Here is a 19,578-nt window from a genome sequence, read left to right as displayed (position 1 = left end):
AACCAGAAACCGCAAATAAAAGTAGTTTAACCAGAGACACAGCATGGGAGAGAGCAAGAGTCCAGTAGCACCTTAAAGAATAACAAAATTTCTTGCAGGGTATGAGCTTTCATGAGCTGAAGAAGTGAGCTGTGGCTCACAAAAGCTTATACCCTGCAAGAAAATTTTTTAGTCTTTAAGGTGCTACTGGACTCTTGCTCTTTTCTACTGTTAGTGATGAGCTAACACGACTACCCATCGTGATCTATCAGCATGGGAGAGAACATCCACTGAAGACATATACAGGATATAAATTGTTGGACAGGGAAAGAGGAAATAAGAAAGTGTGCATGGGGATTATGTCACACTTTAAAAAAAATAGACAACTCAGCCTTATGAAGTCTTGCGATTTGGATCTTACGCTCCTGTTGATAAGCTGTACTGTGGCTCTTCCCCCCTGGCCGCCCCAGTTTTTAGGCCAGCACAAATCCCAGCGTAACTGAGAGCATCATCTTTGCAAGCCTGTCTCCCCCGCGCATGCACACACACAAAAACTGCATTCCATCAGTGCTGAGGAAACTGATGGGTAACAGCACTGGAGGTAGCGAGGGATTGTGAGAAAATATAAATTAAAAAACACAGCAGATCAATGTAGTCGATAATTTAAATGCATGAGATTAAATAATATATTCCTATATATGTATTTACATACACATATGTAAATAATTATGTATATCTGTTGAGAATGGAAATAAAGGATTTTGGCGTCCCTTACAGCACCACTAGAGATGTTCACATTACTATATATCCTTAAAAATATAAGCTGTATAAATTTCTCTGGACTGGTCGAAAATTCCCATTTAAAAAATCTTCCCAAGAATATGTTGGGTTGGATCCAGCAGCTTTCTGCAGACAGAATGGGATTCTATTCGCAGAATGGAATTTTTATCACCTCCCTCCGTTCCACTGCAGCCCAAATCGCACCCTGAAATGCTGCTCTGGGGTGTGCAAGAGATGCTAGGGAAAAACACAAGGGGCAAATTGGGGGGGTGTCTCCAGTGAGAGGTAAGAATCATCACTCCCCCACTTTCTATTAGCGGAAATTTGCCACTGCATCCAACCCATTGTCAATGAGTGCTGTTGACTACTGTATGTATGGACACACAAGAGGACTGCAGCCTGTCTTTCCCGCGAACAGAGCGCCCTGCCACAGTGGTCATTTGTGATTCACCAAGGTCAGCAGGGTGCAGGGCAGAATCTTCTTCTACCAAAATATTGTCCTGTAAAGTCATAAGTGGTTAATGCAGAACCAAAAAGGCCAACTGGGATTTATTTGCCCTTCTTCATTTTTGCAGTCTTCTCTTTTCGTTTTTTTACGTGCTTTGGGATCTTGTGTTTCCTCTTCTCTCGCTGAGCCTCTTTAGCTACCTTCTTCCTTTCCTGGACAAGGAGAAAGAAAAAAAAATAAACCAGTGGAAAAAAGCTAGCCTCAGTAGCAAGTGGACCTGGGCTATAACATCTGAGTCACAGCGTGGAAGAGGATGATTAGAGAACCATTGATTGTCCTAAGTCCTCAAGCAAAGCCCTCCCCCAAAGAAGAAGAGTTGGTTTTTATATGCTGATTTTCTCTACCTTTTAAGGAGGATCAAACTGGCTTACAATCTCCTTCCCTTCCCCTCCCCACAACAGACATCTTGTGAGGAAGGTGGGGCTGAGAGAGTTCTGAGAACTGTGACTGGCCCAAGGTCACCCAGCTGGCTTCGTGTGGAGGAGTGGGGAATCAAACCTGGTCCTCCAGATTAGAGTCCACCGCTCTTAACCACACCACGGTTTTCATCATGTCCACATGATGAAACTGCTGTTTCCTCCACTTCCAATACGCCTTCTTTCTGCAGACAGCTATGGTTTATTTTGTGCGTATATGGGTGGGATGCGAGACCCCGTTCAAATCTCAGCTTACTAACAAACTCACTGCGTGACCTTAGGCAAACCCTTCTTTCAGCCTCATCACAGTGACCTGACCTTATACAGAATCACTGAGATAACATATGAAAACACTTTGAATCCTCAAGATAAGGTCTATATAAAAGAGTTTTTCATTTTGGTGATGAGCTATATACATGGCTCTGTTGCTAAAAGATTCATACTGGCGCTATTTTGTTCTTACTGGACAACATAACAATACATTCAACAGTTCCTGTTTTATTTTTGATGAAATAGTCCCAATGCCACTAGGGGAAACACTGATAGTAATTGTGTGTGTGTTAAGTGCCGTCAAGTCGCTTCCGACTCATGGCGACCCTATGAATGAAAATCCTCCAAAATGTCCTATCTTTGACAGCCTTGCCCAGATCTTGCAAACTGAAGGCTGTGGCTTCCTTTATTGAGTCAATCCATCTCTTGTTGGGTCTTCCTCTTTTCCTGCTGCCCTCAACTTTTCCTGGCATGACTGTCTTTTCCAGTGACTCTTGTCATCTCATGACGTAACCAAAATACGATAGCCTCAGTTTAATCATTTTACCTTCTAAGGTCAGTTCAGGCCTGATGTGATCTATAACCCACGGATTTGGGGTTTTTTTTTTTTGGCAGTCCAGGATATCCGTAACACTCTCCTCCAACACCACATTAGTTGGAGTAATTAGTTGGATAGTAATTAGTTCTGCTAAATATGAAAAATGGTTATTCCTTGTGCTAGATTGGGAATATCAACAAGTGGACTGGACATTCCTCTGGGGTGGGGGTGGGAATCACATCTTATTTCGCTCAGAAATGTCACTGCCAGGCAAGAAAGCCCTTGGCTGAGGAACAGCGGTTGACTAACCTTTTTATCCACCGCTGTCTCAGCCGGCTGATCTTTACGATGAACAGACTCTTCCTGTTCTTTGCAGGCCGATTTGGAGTCAGAACTCCCGTCATCCTCTGAATCAGATTCTGTTTCTTCTTTATTGTCAAGTAGAGCAGGGACCTAAGACGACAACTTTAAAGCTTCAACTTTAGCACTTCAAGGATGGATAGCTCTGCCATGACTCAGTGGCAAAGCAGAAGATCCCAGGTTCAATCTCGAGCATCTCCAGTTAAAAGGCTCAGACAGTAGGTGACAACAATGACCTGAAACCCAAGATAACTGCTGCTAGTCAGAGTAGACGATACTGACCTTAACAGACCAGTGGTCTGACTCAGAAGGCAACTTCATGTATTTTCAAGTCTTTAGCATCTATCGGCTTTCTACAAAGCTCCAATAGCATCCTTCAAATCAGCAAACAACAATAGCAAAAACACAGCGTGCACACACAAATAAGTAGTAGTGGGAGCAGAAGGGGAAATAAGGGAGAAAACAAAATAATGAGTGTGTTGTGTTAGCAAATGGTGGTGGTGGGGAACAGAAACATAAGAAAAGCCATGCTGGATCAGACCAAGGCCCATCAATCCCAGCAGTCTGTTCACACAGTGGCCAACCAGGTGCCTCTAGGAAGACCACAAGCAAGACAACTGCAGCAGCATTGTCCTGCCTGGGTCCCAAAGCACCTAATATAATAGGCATGCTCCTCTGATCCTGGAGAGAACAGGTATGCATCCTGACTAGTATCCATTTTTACTAGTAGCCATGAATAGCCCTCTCCTCCATGAACATGTCCACTCCCCTCTTAAAGCCTTCCAAGTTGGCAGCCATCACCACATCCTGGGGCAGGGAGTTCCACAACTTAACTATGTGTTGTGTGAAGAAATACTTCCTTTTATCTGATTTGAATCTCTCACCCTCCAGCTTCAGCAAATGACCCTGCATTCCGGTATTAGGAGAGAGGGAGACATCATTGTATGAGGGAATGGGAAACATATTGGAAGGCTGGATGATTGGAGGCAGAAAGGTCAAGTGGGGTGAGAAGAGCCCAAGTGCAAGGAGAGAAAGTCCTTCAAGTCTGTGTATCAGAACAAGAAGAAAGAAGCAGCCCCAGAAGAGGCTGGGAGGTGGGGTAATGAGATTTGCCTTCCCATGTGTCCCTCATGAGTCCTCACAGGCCCCCAACTTGTAACATCCTCACAGTCCCCCAACTACAGACTGTTACCCTTCCTCCACAATTTATGCTACTTTCCCCTGAACTAATCCCTAAAGGCTTGTCCAACACACATATGTTTTTTTACTTGATGACCGGACCATCCAGAGATGCCACAAATGTGGGAATGAACTATCAGAGAACACAGCTAAAATTTTTATATTGCTCCAACGTGGTGGGTTGGATCTAACGATTCCCTTCTGCCTAGCTGAATCCAATCATGCCCTACCACAGGCTTCTCTCTGACATGGCAGGATCATGCACAACTTGGTAGAAGGGAGTTGCTGGACCCAACCCCATGCTCTTCTGTTAAGCCAGTTAACAGATTCAGCTACGACATCAAGCAACGAACATGCGTGGGCAGCCAGCATTGGCATGTGCTTCAAACTCTTATGAGAAGAATCAGAACAACCAAATGTGCTTCAGTCTGACAAGAATGCAGGTGAAGGTTGGAAGCTTTCAAGTATGGAACAGGCTATTATGAAAAGAGGAAGAAGGCTTACTGGAACTCTTGAGAGCCCCATGATCCTCCGCGCAACCTTTCCTCTCCTTTCTTAAGCCCTATAATATTTTTTCTCCCTCCCCCCTTAGTAAGCTATGGAAACAAATTAACAGTGTGGGCCTAATGACTGTGACACCACTGTAAGTTCACTGAAGTCAATGCGTTTCGAAGGGCACAATTTTTTTTAAAACGACTGAGAGTGGCAAGAATACTTTTTTGGTACCTTATGTATTGCCCTGTGGGAGAGAAGGCGTCATGGTATAGCCCAGTTTTGTCAGATATTGGGAGTTAAGCAGGGTCTGTACTTGGAAGGGAGACCACCAAGGAAGGCTCTGCAAAGAAAGGCAGTGGCAAGCCACCTCGGTTTCTCACTTGCCTTGAAAGGCCCTTGCTGGAGTCACCGTAAGCCAACTGTGACTTGACGGCACTTAACATACACACGCACACACACATGTATTTCCTGCTCAACACTGATCTGAGAGGTGCTGAACCCCACCAACACCTCCTCCCTGCCGTGCTGTTCAGCACCAAGGGGTCAGCTGAATGCTACCTATCACCAAGGGAATGCTACCCCATCCCATGCTCCCACTGGCCATACAGTCAATAAGCATAACCTTTTTGATGGTCAAAGGAGGGCCCCTTCCTCCCGTTGATCCAAGATGATTTACGTAGCAATAAATCTGTGTTATAACCTGTTTCCTTGCTATCCAGCCTAACTGTAAGAACAAATGGGTAAGTCGGAGATTAGGCAGAATAGGTCAGATATGCATTTGTCAAGTCTAGGGAATCCTGCTTCTGCAAGTGGGTTATCCTAGAAGATTCAGACATCATGCAGAAACATGGTTAAAGAAGATTAACTTTATGGTATGGTTGAATGTGATGTCTGAAATGACAAACCATCGTTTCCAGGGGGCCAGCAAACCAGAATCTGAAACTATGATCTGTGGGTTTAACACTGTGTTTTGTGCTGCATTCTGGTTCAGTGCAATATTTCATCTGACAAACCATACGTACAGTATTATACCTTGCCTCTAGAAATACTGCACCATAAACGTGGGAGAGGATTTACAGTGCTGAGAAAAAGGAAAAAACAAGTGTGGACCAGCAAAACTCTAATTCACAATTTGCCTGTGATGGGATGCAAAACATGATTTGCCATAATGTCCAAATTAAAGAATATGATTCCACAACACAAGATAATCAAACTGTATGCAGTATGAATAACCATTTTGTGAGAGAGGTTCCAGTCAGGTGATCTTGAACACATACGCAAGAGGCTGTTCCCCACACATCTTACCTTTTGAACACCTGATAAATCCTTCTTTAACCCTGTAACTGTCTGGTAGAGAATCTGTACAAAAAACAAAAACAAGCAAAAAAAAATGTCAAAAATTAACGTGCATACAGCATATTTTAAACATTAAAAGTAATCCTCACAGCAACCCTAAAAAGAAAGTATTATTGTTTATTTTATGTACTTATTTTAAAGATTTTTAAACAATCCCTAGAGACAAAATAAAAATAAAAATAAACACAGCAGTAAAATACGGCACCCTGCCACCAAACATACTTCACAGTAACGCTGAGGATGCCAACGGCAGTGAATCATCTACAAAGCAAACCAACTTTCTGCTTTCACTACCAACATCCTCAATATAAAAGGCTGCAACATAAATGCAGTATAAACAGTGTTCCTCAGTACTGCAGACCACAAATTAATGTCCTGTCTTGGGTGTTCATACAATTCAGGGTTCCTTACATTATCTTGTTGCACATTCAAGGCCGCGTCTTCTTCTTTCAGCTTCATCATGATATCCACATCTCTCTCATAGTTTTTAACTTCAGTAAGTGTCCTAGGGATATAGGCTTTCTTGAAAACCTAATAAGATGAAAATTACCACAAGCCTTCAATCGATTTACAACAATTGTTTTAGTCACAGTTTTTTTCATTTTCTTTACTACAGCCTTTTAAAAATGTATTCTTTAACTTGAACACATAACTTTATATCAGATGTGGTGTTGGTAGAAATTTAACATATATAATCCACAACCACTGTCTGTTTTAAATACAAGCACTTGGTAAATTTGTGTGGCTTAAAGTTTGGCAGAGCAGCCCAAACAGCCCAGCTTTGCTGGGCCAGGTTCATTCGAGCTTGGAAGCTAAGCACGGTTGGCCACAGTCAGTACTTGGATGGGAGACCACCAAGGAAGACTGGGGTTACTATGTGGAGGAAGGCTCATCTCATGCCCGGAACATCCTGTGGATGGGGTCACCATGAATCTGTTGCGAGTCGCTGGCATGTTCTTCTTCTTCTAAGTTTGGCAAGAGCTGTTACGAATACCATACTTCTTATGTTTTCATAAGACAAACAGAAGTGCTTGGTCAATCAACACAGAATTAACTCATGGAATTCAATGCCACAAGTGTAAATGAAGGCCAGTCGCTTAAACAGCTTTAAAAGGGACTGAAACAAATTCATGGAGAACCAGTCTGTCGATGGATATCAGTCATAAACCCGCCATGATGGATAGGGACAGAGTTCCTCTGAGGGCCAAGTCACAATTTACAAAAACACAATCTGGTGTTCCATGCCTCCCACACATGCACAGGCCAAATGTGGATCAGGATCGTGGTACACAGGGAGAAGGTACTGAAGCCCTCCTCCCCCATTTTCCTGAGCTGCTCCATTGGGGAAACTTACATGTACTAATGGTTACACATAAGTGACCTGTTCTCATACCCGTCAGGGGGCTGTCTTGGGTGAGTCCTTCTCATGCCCCTCAGGCTATAGTGCAAACAGAGGCCTCTGGGTTTTCTAGGAATGGGACAGGGACTCTTTTTCTTTAGAAAAGGGGACCAAATTGGTTTCCCTGTTTTTAAAAAGGGGTGGATGCTCACAGAACCAGCACCACCTTCCAGATCACCTCACAGCAGTAGCCAGAAAACACCTTGATTAGTTGCTGGCAATCAACAGCTCAGCCCTAGAACTCTAATTAGCTGAGTAGTACCACGGAGGTACAGTCAGAGTTATTTCCAGCGTAAAATTGAACAGGTTTTCACTCTGTTTTCCAATGCAAAGAATTTTATCATAGAGACGGCATTCTGAGTCCATGCACAATGACCGATTTTTAACTGAATACCAAAGTTCAAAGTGGTGTGTGATGCTGGGTTTTTTTAATTTCTGCAAGCAACGCTGGAAGTCTTTCCAGGTCCCCGTCAGTTGCCTGCTCAACTGAACTCTATCAAGAAAGTATTAAGCAATAAAAAAAGGTTTTTGCTGTCTCAAGTTCAAAGTCCCAATTGATTAAGGGGTGCAAAAGAGAGCTGGTGTGGTGGTTAACAGTGCCGGACTAGTATCTGGGAGACCCAGGTCTGAATCCCCACTTGTGCCATGGAAGCTCACTGGGTGACCTTGGGCCAGTCACACTCTCTCAGCCTAACCCACGTCACAGGGTTGTTGTGAGGATAAAATGGAGGCGAGGAGAATGATGTAAGCCACCTTGGGTCCCCACTGGGGACAAAGGTGGGGCATAAATGAATGAATTAATAATAAATTAAATAAACACAATTGATTGGAACTTGGGCCAGGACCTTTTGAATTGTGCCCTAAAGAATCAGCTACCCCTGAGACCTGCACTGTAGGTACAGGCAATTAAAGAGTAGCCGATAGCGCTTGTCTTGAGGAAGGAAGCCTCCATGAGGCACAGATGGCTTGCTGTTCAGGGGTGTGGGTGTGCCACCAAGGGAGGAGGTGCATGGTTTGGAGGTCTACAAAATGTTTTAAATTAAAATGGGGATCCTCGGTTTAACTCAAGTTTAAGTTCATGACTTGATGACTGCAAAGGAAAAAAAATAATACAGGGGTGTTTAACAACTGTAACAACATTTGACAGGACACAATGTTTTGAATGTACTGATGATTGTTTTTAAAGTCCTTTCAAATGAGATGGTACATTCAGAGAGAGAAAAACCACAATCGATGGCTTACCTCTTCGTCCACATTATCTTGATTAGACCTTTCTTCCTCAGTCCTCTGGGATGAGATTTCCATTGCCTACAGGACATAATTGAAAGGGGTAATAACCAACGGTGTCAGAAACAGAGATCTAGCTGGTCACAATCCCTTGCATTTTCTCGCTCAGTGTTTCCTTACAGCTCCCTGGTTCTCCACTGTTGATTTAAAAGCCACCTGAGGCCTGGCACACTTATCAGCCCTAAGAAAGTGTCAATTCCCATGACTGCTGCCACTTCCTTGCCGCTGTTCTAACGCGAGAAGGACAAGTATTCATAAGGAAACATGGCAGCTACAAACGGGGAACCAGAAGCCATATGCTTAGTGAACAGCAAATGAACACAAGACATGGTGACCTCCGGAATGGCAGGTTAGGCAATGGCCTGAAATTTAGTTCTTCCATTCAGTGGAAGGCAGATTAAAAAAATAGACTGACTTGGTAAAATAGTGTAGCAAATACTTGGTCAGGAATGTAGATGACCAACCTTAGTCCTAGATGCTGACGGGTAAAGGGCTAAAAACAAATACCAACATCCTGCAATACATGCATTTTATTTTGAGGTAATCTTATCCGGGTACAGAAAGTCTCATAATAAGTGGCTCTATAAACACTCTGGTTTTCTCTAGGGAATCAAGGTTTCCCAAACTCACTTTTTCCAGATAAGCATCCATGTTCTTGCTTGTAATAGACGGATCGGTGACAAACTCAAAGAGCTCTCTTACAGTCATCACTGCAACACTGTATTTCCGGAAAAAGTCTGCCAGGAAAGAAACTGCAGTTTTAAATTACTGTTGCCACCTGCATAAACCACGTGGGCAACAAACCCAGACAGCGGGTTCTGAACATCAGCGAAAGCTACTAGAAGGCTTGAAGAATATTCCTGTTTGACAGAACTCAGGATGGCATTATTGAGTGTTCTCCTGGATCGGCCATGGTTCCACAAATGGTCTTCCAAATGCAATTGAACTGAAACATCATCTGAAATAGTCTGTTTTTAATTCTGATTTTAATTTTGAAATTCCCAATTCTGCATTTCTGTTCTGAAGTGGCCAGGTCTACATTTGCCAGTTCCGCTAAAGACGTGGACAGAATAGAGATTTCACAGCAACTAAAAGCTGTTTTCTGCCAGCAGTCCCCTTTTTTTTAACACCAAAAAGTTGAATCATCACATTTTGCGGGAGAATCACTTATCCTAACTGAAATGCTCAGGGCACACAAGCTTGTTGACTTCACCTTTAAATGTTCCTGCTTGTTTTACTTGCCTGGTTACCATTCCAAACCATTTGCCAATATACAGCACCCTCATCATTCTCCAAAGCAGAAACCTTGCGAATCTCTAAACTTATTCATACGAATTATTACAAAATGAAGGCAAGTTACCTCCCACTCACCATTAACGTTGGCACAGTCTTTCCTCAGGAATTCCAAAGCATGAGGGTGATCATGCTCCACAGACTGGGACACATCTATGATATATATCTCCCCACTGTGATACCTGAATAAGACAGTGGTGAGAAAGGCAAAATCCATTTATTAGCATTATTTCTAAAGCACTTTAAATCTACTAAAGGTATTGGTCCCCTGTGCAAGCACCGGGTCATTCCTGACCCATGGGGTGACGTCAAATCCCGACATTTCCTAGGCAGACTTTGTTTATGGGGTGGTTTGCCAGTGCCTTCCCCAGTCAGCTTTTCTTTACCCCCAGCAAGCTGGGCACTCATTTTTCCGACCTTGGAAGGATGGAAGGAGGAGTCAACCTGGAGCCGGCTACCTGAAACCGACTTCCATTGGGATCGAACTCAGGTCGTGAGCAAAGCTTTGGACTGCAGTACTGCAGCTTACCACTCTGCGCCACGGGGCAGATGCTTTTAAAAGAATATCCTGGGGGGGGGGGGGAGAATAACCTTCCATTGGATGGAGGACAACTTTTTGTAGAGGGTGAGAGCTTGAAACCTGAAACTATTGCAAAACTAAAAGTCACAATGCCCTTTACGATGCAAGTTTCAAGCGTACCAGAGCAGGGGACAGGTTAAGAGAGACTATGATAAATGGTGAAAGGCCCAGTCAGAAGATATAAAAATGATGGTGATGGAGACATAGCCTAGATCGGCAGGTGACTTTGGAATCCACAGGCCGCTGGAGCCCAGATAAAGGATTTTATTTAAGAAAACAGAGGAAGCTGTGATACAATCAGTAATACAGCCCCCCTTTTTGGACTGGTCACTTGAACGATAGCTTTTTACGTGTTCCCAGCAGCTACCTCGCTTCATCTGAGAGCTACTGCCACATAGTGAGAGCTGAGAAAACCTTGGTTCAAATCTGCACAGAATCGGCAGCCACCATACATTAGCCTAGGCTGCCACCATCTGGCCTACCTTACAGGGCTGTTCTAAACCATGCTTAAAGGATGGGAGGAAAATAGGGAAGTCCTTAATGAATCATCCAAACCATGTCCTTCTCCAGTAATTTAAGCACTGGTTTTAAAGATCAGTGAAATGATGCACGAGAAGCACTTTGAACACTTGAAATATGCTATTTAAATGCTAAGTACAGTTGTCATAATCTCAGGCTGGTAAAAGGATGTTTGCTCAACAGATCTCATTCCTAATTTCAACTGCATGCTGCAGAAAACCAGCCAACTTTCAATGAACCCCAAAAGAGATTTTAGGAAACGGACAATAGAAGCTCATTCATCGTTCATTTTCTAAGATAAATTAAGCTCTTTCATTGTTTTTCAGAACTGCACTAAATTCTTGAAGATGTCTTTAGCAACAGCAGACATTCACAAGCTGGCAATGCCAGGAGGGTATCACCCAGCCCTGAGGGCAGAGCTGTAGACCGCAACTTTTATGCATTATTCAAAGAGGTATCGACATGAAGGTTCAAAAACATACAGCATATTAAATTCGCTGAGATCTGCATGAACAAGTCTTGCATCCTGATACATTCTCCTCATATAGTGTATGACCTGCAGGTACAACTCCCGAGCTTTTGTGTCTGATAACTGGGCATTTTTCAACAAAGGAGCGGGCCTTGGATAAAAGACAAAAAAAGGGGAGGGGAACAAAATGAATAATAATTTTTTTGCATATATCACCAACTATCCTACGACGCTGCACCACATATGATTCAGTACAGAGCAGTAAACAGGTTAGAACAAAATCCCCACCCAAGACAAGTCAGCATCTGTCCTCAAAACAAGATTCCTACCTATATTGCTAATCTAGCTAAACAAGTCAATTGTGCTTTTAGGTCAGGGGCTTACAGACTGTGTGACTGGGAGCCTAGTCGCTGGAGTCTATGTGCTGTAGCTTGGAGGAAAACGCCATTTCACTGGTTCCAGAAAACAATGATTATATTGTACAAATCAAAGACACTTTACTACCGGAGTTCAATTTTGCTTTAAGGCCTGATTGGGAGGGAGGTATGTATTTTTCCCCTTCTGGGGGCTTAAAGCAACCTGGAGAAGAGCCATCTCCAATTGGAGAAATGGCATTTATTGGATTATGGGAGACAGAACAGCATCCCCCATAGGTGCTTTTTGCATCTGGACAGATGAACACAGATCCCCAGCATCACACGCAATTTGGCCACTAGTCACAAAGAGCTCAATGGGAAAGAGCATGAATGAATGAAGAAGAAGAGTTGGTTTTTATATACCGACTTTCTCTACCACTTAAGGAAGAATCAAACCGGCTCACAATCACCTTCCCTTCCCCTCCCCACAACAGACACCTTGTGAGGTAAGTGGAGCTGAGAGAGTGTGACTAGATCAAGGTCACCCAGCTGGCTTCATGTGTAGGAGTGGGGAAACAAATCCAGTTCACCAAATTAGCCTCTGTCGCTCATGTGGAGGAGTGGGGAATCAAATCCAGTTCTCCAGATCAGACTCCACGGCTTCAAACCACCGCTCTTAACCATTACACCACGCTGGCTACAAAGATCCTCAAGGAGCTTAAACTTTTTTTTAGAGGTTGCCACAATGATCCCTCCCCCTGCCTCCTAGAACAGTCATACCTCCTAATAGTGAGGGATCGAGCTGGAATCTGTACTAGATCCTAGCAACTCTCATCCCTCCCTTCAAGCTGCATCGCGCCAACAGACAAGTTCTCTTTCTTTAGACATCAAGCAGGGTCACCTTTGTACCAATCTAGTTAAACGTCAAGAGTGTGTTCAGCATTAAGACAGCTTGGAAACACTGGGTATGGCAGGGGGCATCTGGTATGCTATGGAGGCACTCCAGAACTAATTTGCACACAAGTCACAAAATGAGCATTCTACACTTCTGGGATAGTCATAGAATCTAAATATGTTTGATTCTGGTTTGGGTAACATTCCATTTCCAAAGAACACCTCCTGGCACACAGAAAGTCAGGAGTCTCTGCTTACCTGCAGAGGACTATTTATTTATTTATTTACAACATTTATATCTTGTCTTTCTGCCCTCACAAGGCCACCAAGGTGACTAACAATTCAAAACACACATGATAAAATCTCTTTTTAAAAAACCTTTAAAATCACACCCCCTCAACACACATCATTAAAACAAATAAAGAACAGAGTTAAAATATTGTTTTGGGTTTTTTGCTGTGACTTATGGTGACCCCTGGTGGGGTTTTCAAGGCAAGAGACGTTCAGTGGTGGTTTGCCATTGCCTGCCTCCACGTCATGACCCTGGTATTTCTTGGAGGTCTCCCATCCAAATATTTGCCAGGGTCAACCATGCTTAGCTTCTGAGATCTGACAAGATCAGGCTAGCCTGTGCTATCCAGGTCAGGGCTACAATATGTTCAGAGACATAAAAAACACCAATTAAAACACTGGTCGGGAAGGAAGGTTATTGAGGGAATTCCAAACGAAACAAAAAAGTCTTCACCCTTTAGCAGAAGGCTGAAACAGAAGGAGACAGATCTTTGGTGCCATGACCAAGAAGGCCCTCTCCCAGGTTGCCACCCGCCTAATCTCAGAAGGCTGGGATACCCGAAGTAGACCCTCTGAGGATGACTGCAGTGGTTGACTAAGTTCCTAAGGGAATAGGCAGTCCTTCAGGTATGCTGGTCCCAAACCATATAGGGCTTTGAGGGTCAAGTTTAGCACCTTGAATTGTAACTGGATACAAACTGGAAGCCAGTATAGATGGGCCAATACTGGAGTGATATGGACCCACTCCAGTCAACATCTTGGCTGCAGCATTCTGTACCAACTGAAGTTTCCAAACACTTCTCAAGGGGAGCCCAGCGTAGAGGACAGGCAGTTATCTAATCTAGATGTAACCAGGGTGTGCACCCAGGAAAGGCAACAACTAGCTAACCAGTCCAAGCTGGTAAAAGGCACTCCTGGCCACAGCTGCCACCTGCTTATCCAGTAAGAGGCCTGAGTCCAAGAGCACCCCCGGACTACAGGCCTGTTCAAGGGGAGTGCAACCCCATCTAGAAAGGGTGACATCTAAAGCCCCAGGTCTAAGATCACCAGTAGCACTTCCACCTTGTTGGAATTAAGTTTCAGTTCATTAGCCTGCAGCCACTTACTCGGTGGTTTCATGTAGATGTTAAAGAGCATAGGGGACAGGATAGAACACTGTAGGATCCCAAAGGTGAAGGGGCTGAGCAGCACTGCCTTCTGAACCCTACCCTCCAGGTAAGATCAGAACCACCACAGAATGGTGCCTCTCAATCCCAGCCCAGATAGGCAGTCCAGAAGGATACCACGATTGATGGTATCGAAAGCTGCTGAGAGGTCCAGGAGACTCAACAGCGTTGCACTTCCTCTGTTCATCTCCTGACATAAGTCATCCTCCAGGGTGACCAAGGCTGTTTCAATCCCCTAACTATGCCACATTTCTTTCAATGCTTTCTTAAGAGGCATATATAAGTAAATACCTAGAAGATGCATGTATTTGTAACAGGGAACAAGCAAATATGTTGTTCAGACAAAAATAGCCAACGCAGTGGATAAACTGCTGGACTTTGGACTGGGGAAAGCTGGGTTTATGGAGCCCACCAGTTAGTCATTATATCTCAGTGTAGCCGATTTCACCGGGTTGTTTTGAGAATACACTATTTTATTTAAAATACTACATTATCCACAATCATAACAGCATGACACAAACATACCCAATACAATATTAAAACTGCACCACAACACACCCCACAATCCTGCTTTACCACTCCATAAATAGGAAACAATAAAAAGGGTAGATAAAGATACTTTATTTAATCAATTAGATAAATTGTTGGGGTAATTATGATGTAATTCCTTTTTATGTTGAAACGCAATCACTATTTTCTACTAATGTACTTTATCCGCAGACGGTCCCCTATCCTTTCCCTTTTTTCCTTTTGTATCCCTTTTGAAATAATAGAAAGGATAAAACGTACATAAAACTCATACAATTTTGAAAAGGCATCCCCAACGAATTTTTAAAATTAGCTTTGCAGAATTTCTCCTTTTGATTAGGGGAGGGGCTATGGCTCGGTGGTAGAGCACCTACTTTGCACACAGAAGGTCCCAGGTTCAATTTTGGGATAAAAGGAACAGGTAGCAGGTAATAAGAAAGACCCTAGAGAGCTGCTTCCAGTCACAATAGGCAGTGCTGACCTTGACAGACCGATAGTCTGACTCAGCAGCAGGCAGCTTCATGTGATTCACATAGCAGGCCAACCTTTCAGAAACATGGCAGTTGATCAGTTTTGAAAATAACGCTATTAGAAGGCTGTATAAGATTAAAAGAGAAAGAAGTTCAGCAAACCTCTTGTAAGCCTGATTGAGCAACATGATTCCAACCCATAAAACTGAAGTAAACTCAAAGGGGTCAGCTTTGTGGTTCTCTAATGAAGTCCTATTTCCATTTAATTAGGTAGCGCCGCATGAGAAACAGTGTTTTTTCCTTTCAGCCAACTGAGGTACCCAAGAGCACTGCTAAGTCACATGTTGCGTAAAAACCAAGAGGTTTCTTCTGAATGAAGAAAACCTCAAGAAAGGCCAGAACGTTCCTCTCCCTCCATTGTCTAAAACAATCCTGTGAGGAAGGTTAGGCTGAGAGACAGTGATTGGACCAAGTTCATCCAGTGAGGATCTGAATCCAGGTCTCCCTCCACTGGAGTCCAACACTCTAACCACTGCACCCCACAGGCTTTTCTCCTCCTTTAAATAAGATCTTTAAAAATGTCTGTCTACGGTTTCTGGGGATACTTACATGTCATTTTTTCCAATAAAGCCCATAACAAGAACATGGCTTCTTAGCATAACAGGTTCTGGGCATGGAATTTGCGCTACATGTAACCTAAAAGAAAAGCCAAAAACTGCTGTTATCCACCAAGACGATGCCAAGAAAAAAGTTACACATTAAACACAATTGGAGAAACTGCCTTAGAAGTAACTCGTCTGTTTGGTTCCCCCCCTTCTTCTTAAGGAATTTCTTTAGTATGACAACAGTCACTTGTCTTGTGATTTTAACACAGGCTTAATGTATACGAAATGGCAGATGAAGCTTCTCACAGCTCAGAAGGAAACAACATTACCTGGTAAATAACATCCCATTAAGCCTATGTTCAAAGGACAGGTTTTATCTAAGATGTTGGTTATCCTAGTTTAAACAGCGTACACCTGGTCTCTTCAGACCCTCCATTTAGGATATGAACCTCCAGAAAGAAGTGATCAAAGTGTTTACCATAAAACGGAGTGTGCGAACAAAGTCTGGGGCAAAACAAAATAAGAGAAAGGGCACCTTGTTAAATTCCTCATTTCTTTTTCTGCCCATGTCTTGACCATTTTTCTAGGGTTTCCTTTACAGTATCCATGGCGAAACCTTGAAGAGCACAGGAGATACATGGAATTATTAAAACCCAGCATGGCTTTTTTCATTTTTTTAAGGTAAAAATTCAAATTTTAGATTCAAAACAAGAAAAAGAATCCTCCATCTCACCTGAATTCTCCACTCACATACTTATCCCGATCTTTAAACATCAGAATAGAAGTTTTAAATATCTTTATTGCCCTGTTCTCTCCATTTGCAGTGCTGGCATGATACACATTAGCCTGGCAAATTGCAAGAAAGAAAAACAAAAAACGATCACTGCAACTACAAAAGGACCTTCTCTTATATAAAAGGTGTGAGGAAAACAGTTTCTGAAACCACAGGATCCGATGAGGCTCTGCAGACTTATCAGTTCCCTATGGCAGACCACCAGGTAATCACTCTTGGTTTTGCTTCTGTCTTAACTGCAAAAACCAAAAGGTAACCACATGCCGATTAGGCCACAATACATGGCAGATGGGCTGTCTGGCGTGGCATGTAAATGCTTACTCCAGAGCTCAGCAGTGAGATATGGTCCCAAAAGCAGTTTTATTTAGCCCACGCCAGCTTTACTAAATGTGAACTGAGATATGGTGAAAGGTTTCCCCCACTGGCAAAGTAAAGAATGATTATTTTAAATCCTAAGAAACTATGGCTTCTCCGGCTGTATGTTTCTTTTGGTACTGTATGTAACAAATATGAAATATGTAAATATACACATCTGTTTTATGCATTTTTAAAACTTGCCCTTCCTCCAAAAAGTTCAGGGCATCACAGAATGTTGGTTCCTTCTTCCTCTATTTTATCCTCACGACAACCCTGTAAAGTAGGTTAGCTCACATAGCCCAACATCACCCAGAAAAGATTCACAACAAGTGGGGATTTGAACCCAGGTCTCGCCACTTCTAGTCCAACATCTGAATGTGCGCTTCATAACTAAAAAATCCTTAGGGCAAGATGCCTTTGACTTTATTAAAAAGGTAAAGGTCCCTGTGCAAGCACCAAGTCATTACTGACCCATGGGATGACGTCACATCCCGATGTTTCCTAGGCAGACTTTGTTTACGGGGTGGTTTGCCATTGCCTTCCCCAGTCATCTTCCCTTTACCCCCAGCAAGCTGGGTACTCATTTTACCGACTTCGAAAGGATGGAAGGCTGAGTCAACCTGGAGCCGGCTACCTGAAACCAACTTCCATTGGGATCTAACTCAGGACGTGAGCAGAGCTTGGACTGCAGTACTGCAGCATACCACTCTGCGCCACGGGGCTCTTAACCTTGACTTTACTATGGAGACTGATTACGCACAAGGGACACTTCTGGCCCACAGATCACCCCAGAGAATGGAGTCGCCTTGAAAACACAGAAATTGGCCGTCCCTGGTCCAGCATGAGTGCAGCGGAACTTCTGAACCACCCACAGAGAAGTCCTCACTGCCACCACATGTCGGCAAGCCCTCAGTCTGAGGGTCGCTAACAGGTACCTCTGGAATAGGATTCCAAACCAGACTCAGGCACAGAACGTGCCCCTTAGTGTAGAATAGTTTCCTTCCTGCACTGAACAGGTTGACAGATGGTGGCATCACTGGCTGTGAAAGTGTTGGGGTAATGCCTACTGAGGTCTCCAAAGAGTGGGCTGCATAGGAATACCAGTGGTTAGGAAGTCAGAGCCATCCATACACATACAGCTGCCTTGTGATGAAGCAAACCATTGGGTCCATCAAAAGCAGTATTGTCTTCTCAGACCATCAAAATCTCTCCAGGGTTTCAGGCAGAGGTCTTTCACTTTAACTATGACCTTATCCTTAACAGAAGATTCCAGGGATTGAACCTGGGACCTTCTGCAAGCCAAGCAGAGGCTCTTCCTCTGAGCCATGAGCCCACCCCATAATTCTGCTGCATGTCCTAGGAAAAGCAGAATAGACTATACAAACGAAACGCACATATATAATGGTTTAACTTAATTTTAAATTTTTTCTTCTTGTAACGCAGAGGCAGGCAATGGCAAACCACATCTGAATGTCTCTTGCCTTGAAAACCCCACCAAGGGTCGCTATAAGTCAGATGTGACTTGATGGGGAGGAAAAGCAAAGGTACCAACAACTCTGGTAAATGCCATATGCTGTGCACAGACCTTTCAAACTCTCTGATACCAGAGAAGAACAATTTAGCATTTACAGTAAGATATGCTGACTGTTACACAAAACAATTTGTTGATTGTGTGAATCTTGAGCAACCAATTCAATCGACATACTTTTGTGTATGTGCAAAATTATCATTTTGAAGAAAAAGACATAAGTAGTTTTTGAATGATGAATTAATATGGGATAGGAAGAGGCACAATCTTAGAAGCAGCATTCTATTTTCTCTCTCCCAGGAGAAAATGCTTCTTTTAGGACAACACCTACCTTTGGCAGGTGTCCCATTTAGTTATATGTACAACAGTATGACACACAAAATGGCCACAAAATCCTATTTGATGAAAACCAGATGAAAAAAAGGTCTTGCACATTGCTTATGGAAACCTGGGAGGAAGCTTGCTTGGAGCCCTTCAGGAGGACGATTCCTGAGGATAAAGCCACATTGAGAAGGTCCCCTTTCTGTCTGCCACCAATAAGGTTTGATGATTGGATCTTAACTGGCAAGCGGCATCACCCAGGTGAAGCCATCTTTCAAACATGTGGGTCTCAGGCTGCAAGGGGCTTTCAGGGTTAAACACAGGACCCTGAATTGAACTCACAGCACCTTGTTAGACAATTAATCAAACTCCACGCTGCAGTCCTACCGGCAGCAACACTGACCTCCTTCCCTGTGCTGATGCAGCCATTGATCTCGGATATCACACCTCTTGTTAGCATCTTGAACAGAATCATTCGGGTTCGTGGGTCCAACACCTTGAGAAAAAAAAAGGACAAAAATTATGTTATAAGGAGTTTCTGGAAATATGATTAAAAAATCACTTCCAAGTTTAAAACCCACTGGAAAGGGGTATAAGCAGAACCAATTTTGTTGGGGGGGGGAATCAATACAAATTCATTCATTAAGTCCTCTTCAAACTCTAAGCTTCTAGGCAACACTGTTGTTTGCCAGCAAACAATTCTGAAGTGCCTCTCGGTCCTGGGGCTTAATTTATGCTTGGCTTCACTGAAGTCTGACCAACCCTCTATATAAGAGTAAAGTCTACCACAGAGGTCAAGAGTAACCTTGTATAAGCCAGAGCTCCTGCTGTCAGTCACAGA

At 43.3% G+C, this 19,578-nt stretch overlaps 1 protein-coding gene across 2 annotated transcripts in view; it reads right to left on the bottom strand.

The window, feature by feature from the left end:
• Positions 1-1,297: 1,297 nt before the first annotated feature.
• Positions 1,298-19,578, bottom strand: part of RIOK1 (RIO kinase 1) — a 30,668-nt gene continuing 12,387 nt past the window's right edge. The window contains exons 6-17 of one of the 2 annotated variants that reach the window (XM_056854408.1): positions 19,141-19,233; positions 16,472-16,584; positions 16,274-16,354; positions 15,743-15,829; positions 11,442-11,579; positions 9,939-10,042; positions 9,198-9,304; positions 8,523-8,588; positions 6,293-6,412; positions 5,831-5,884; positions 2,801-2,944; positions 1,298-1,419 (exon numbers count right to left, since the gene is read on the bottom strand). In XM_056854408.1, the coding sequence (XP_056710386.1) occupies positions 1,309-1,419; positions 2,801-2,944; positions 5,831-5,884; positions 6,293-6,412; positions 8,523-8,588; positions 9,198-9,304; positions 9,939-10,042; positions 11,442-11,579; positions 15,743-15,829; positions 16,274-16,354; positions 16,472-16,584; positions 19,141-19,233 (1,218 nt within the window). In that variant the 3' untranslated portion in view covers positions 1,298-1,308. The remainder of the gene's footprint in view (positions 1,420-2,800; positions 2,945-5,830; positions 5,885-6,292; positions 6,413-8,522; positions 8,589-9,197; positions 9,305-9,938; positions 10,043-11,441; positions 11,580-15,742; positions 15,830-16,273; positions 16,355-16,471; positions 16,585-19,140; positions 19,234-19,578) is intronic. The other variant, XM_056854409.1, reaches the window with a different exon arrangement.

This window comes from Euleptes europaea, chromosome 8, assembly GCF_029931775.1.
Source record: "Euleptes europaea isolate rEulEur1 chromosome 8, rEulEur1.hap1, whole genome shotgun sequence".
Lineage (NCBI taxonomy): Eukaryota > Metazoa > Chordata > Lepidosauria > Squamata > Sphaerodactylidae > Euleptes > Euleptes europaea.
Note: the sequence above shows the minus strand (reverse complement) of the source record. Positions and strands in the feature narration are given on the sequence as shown.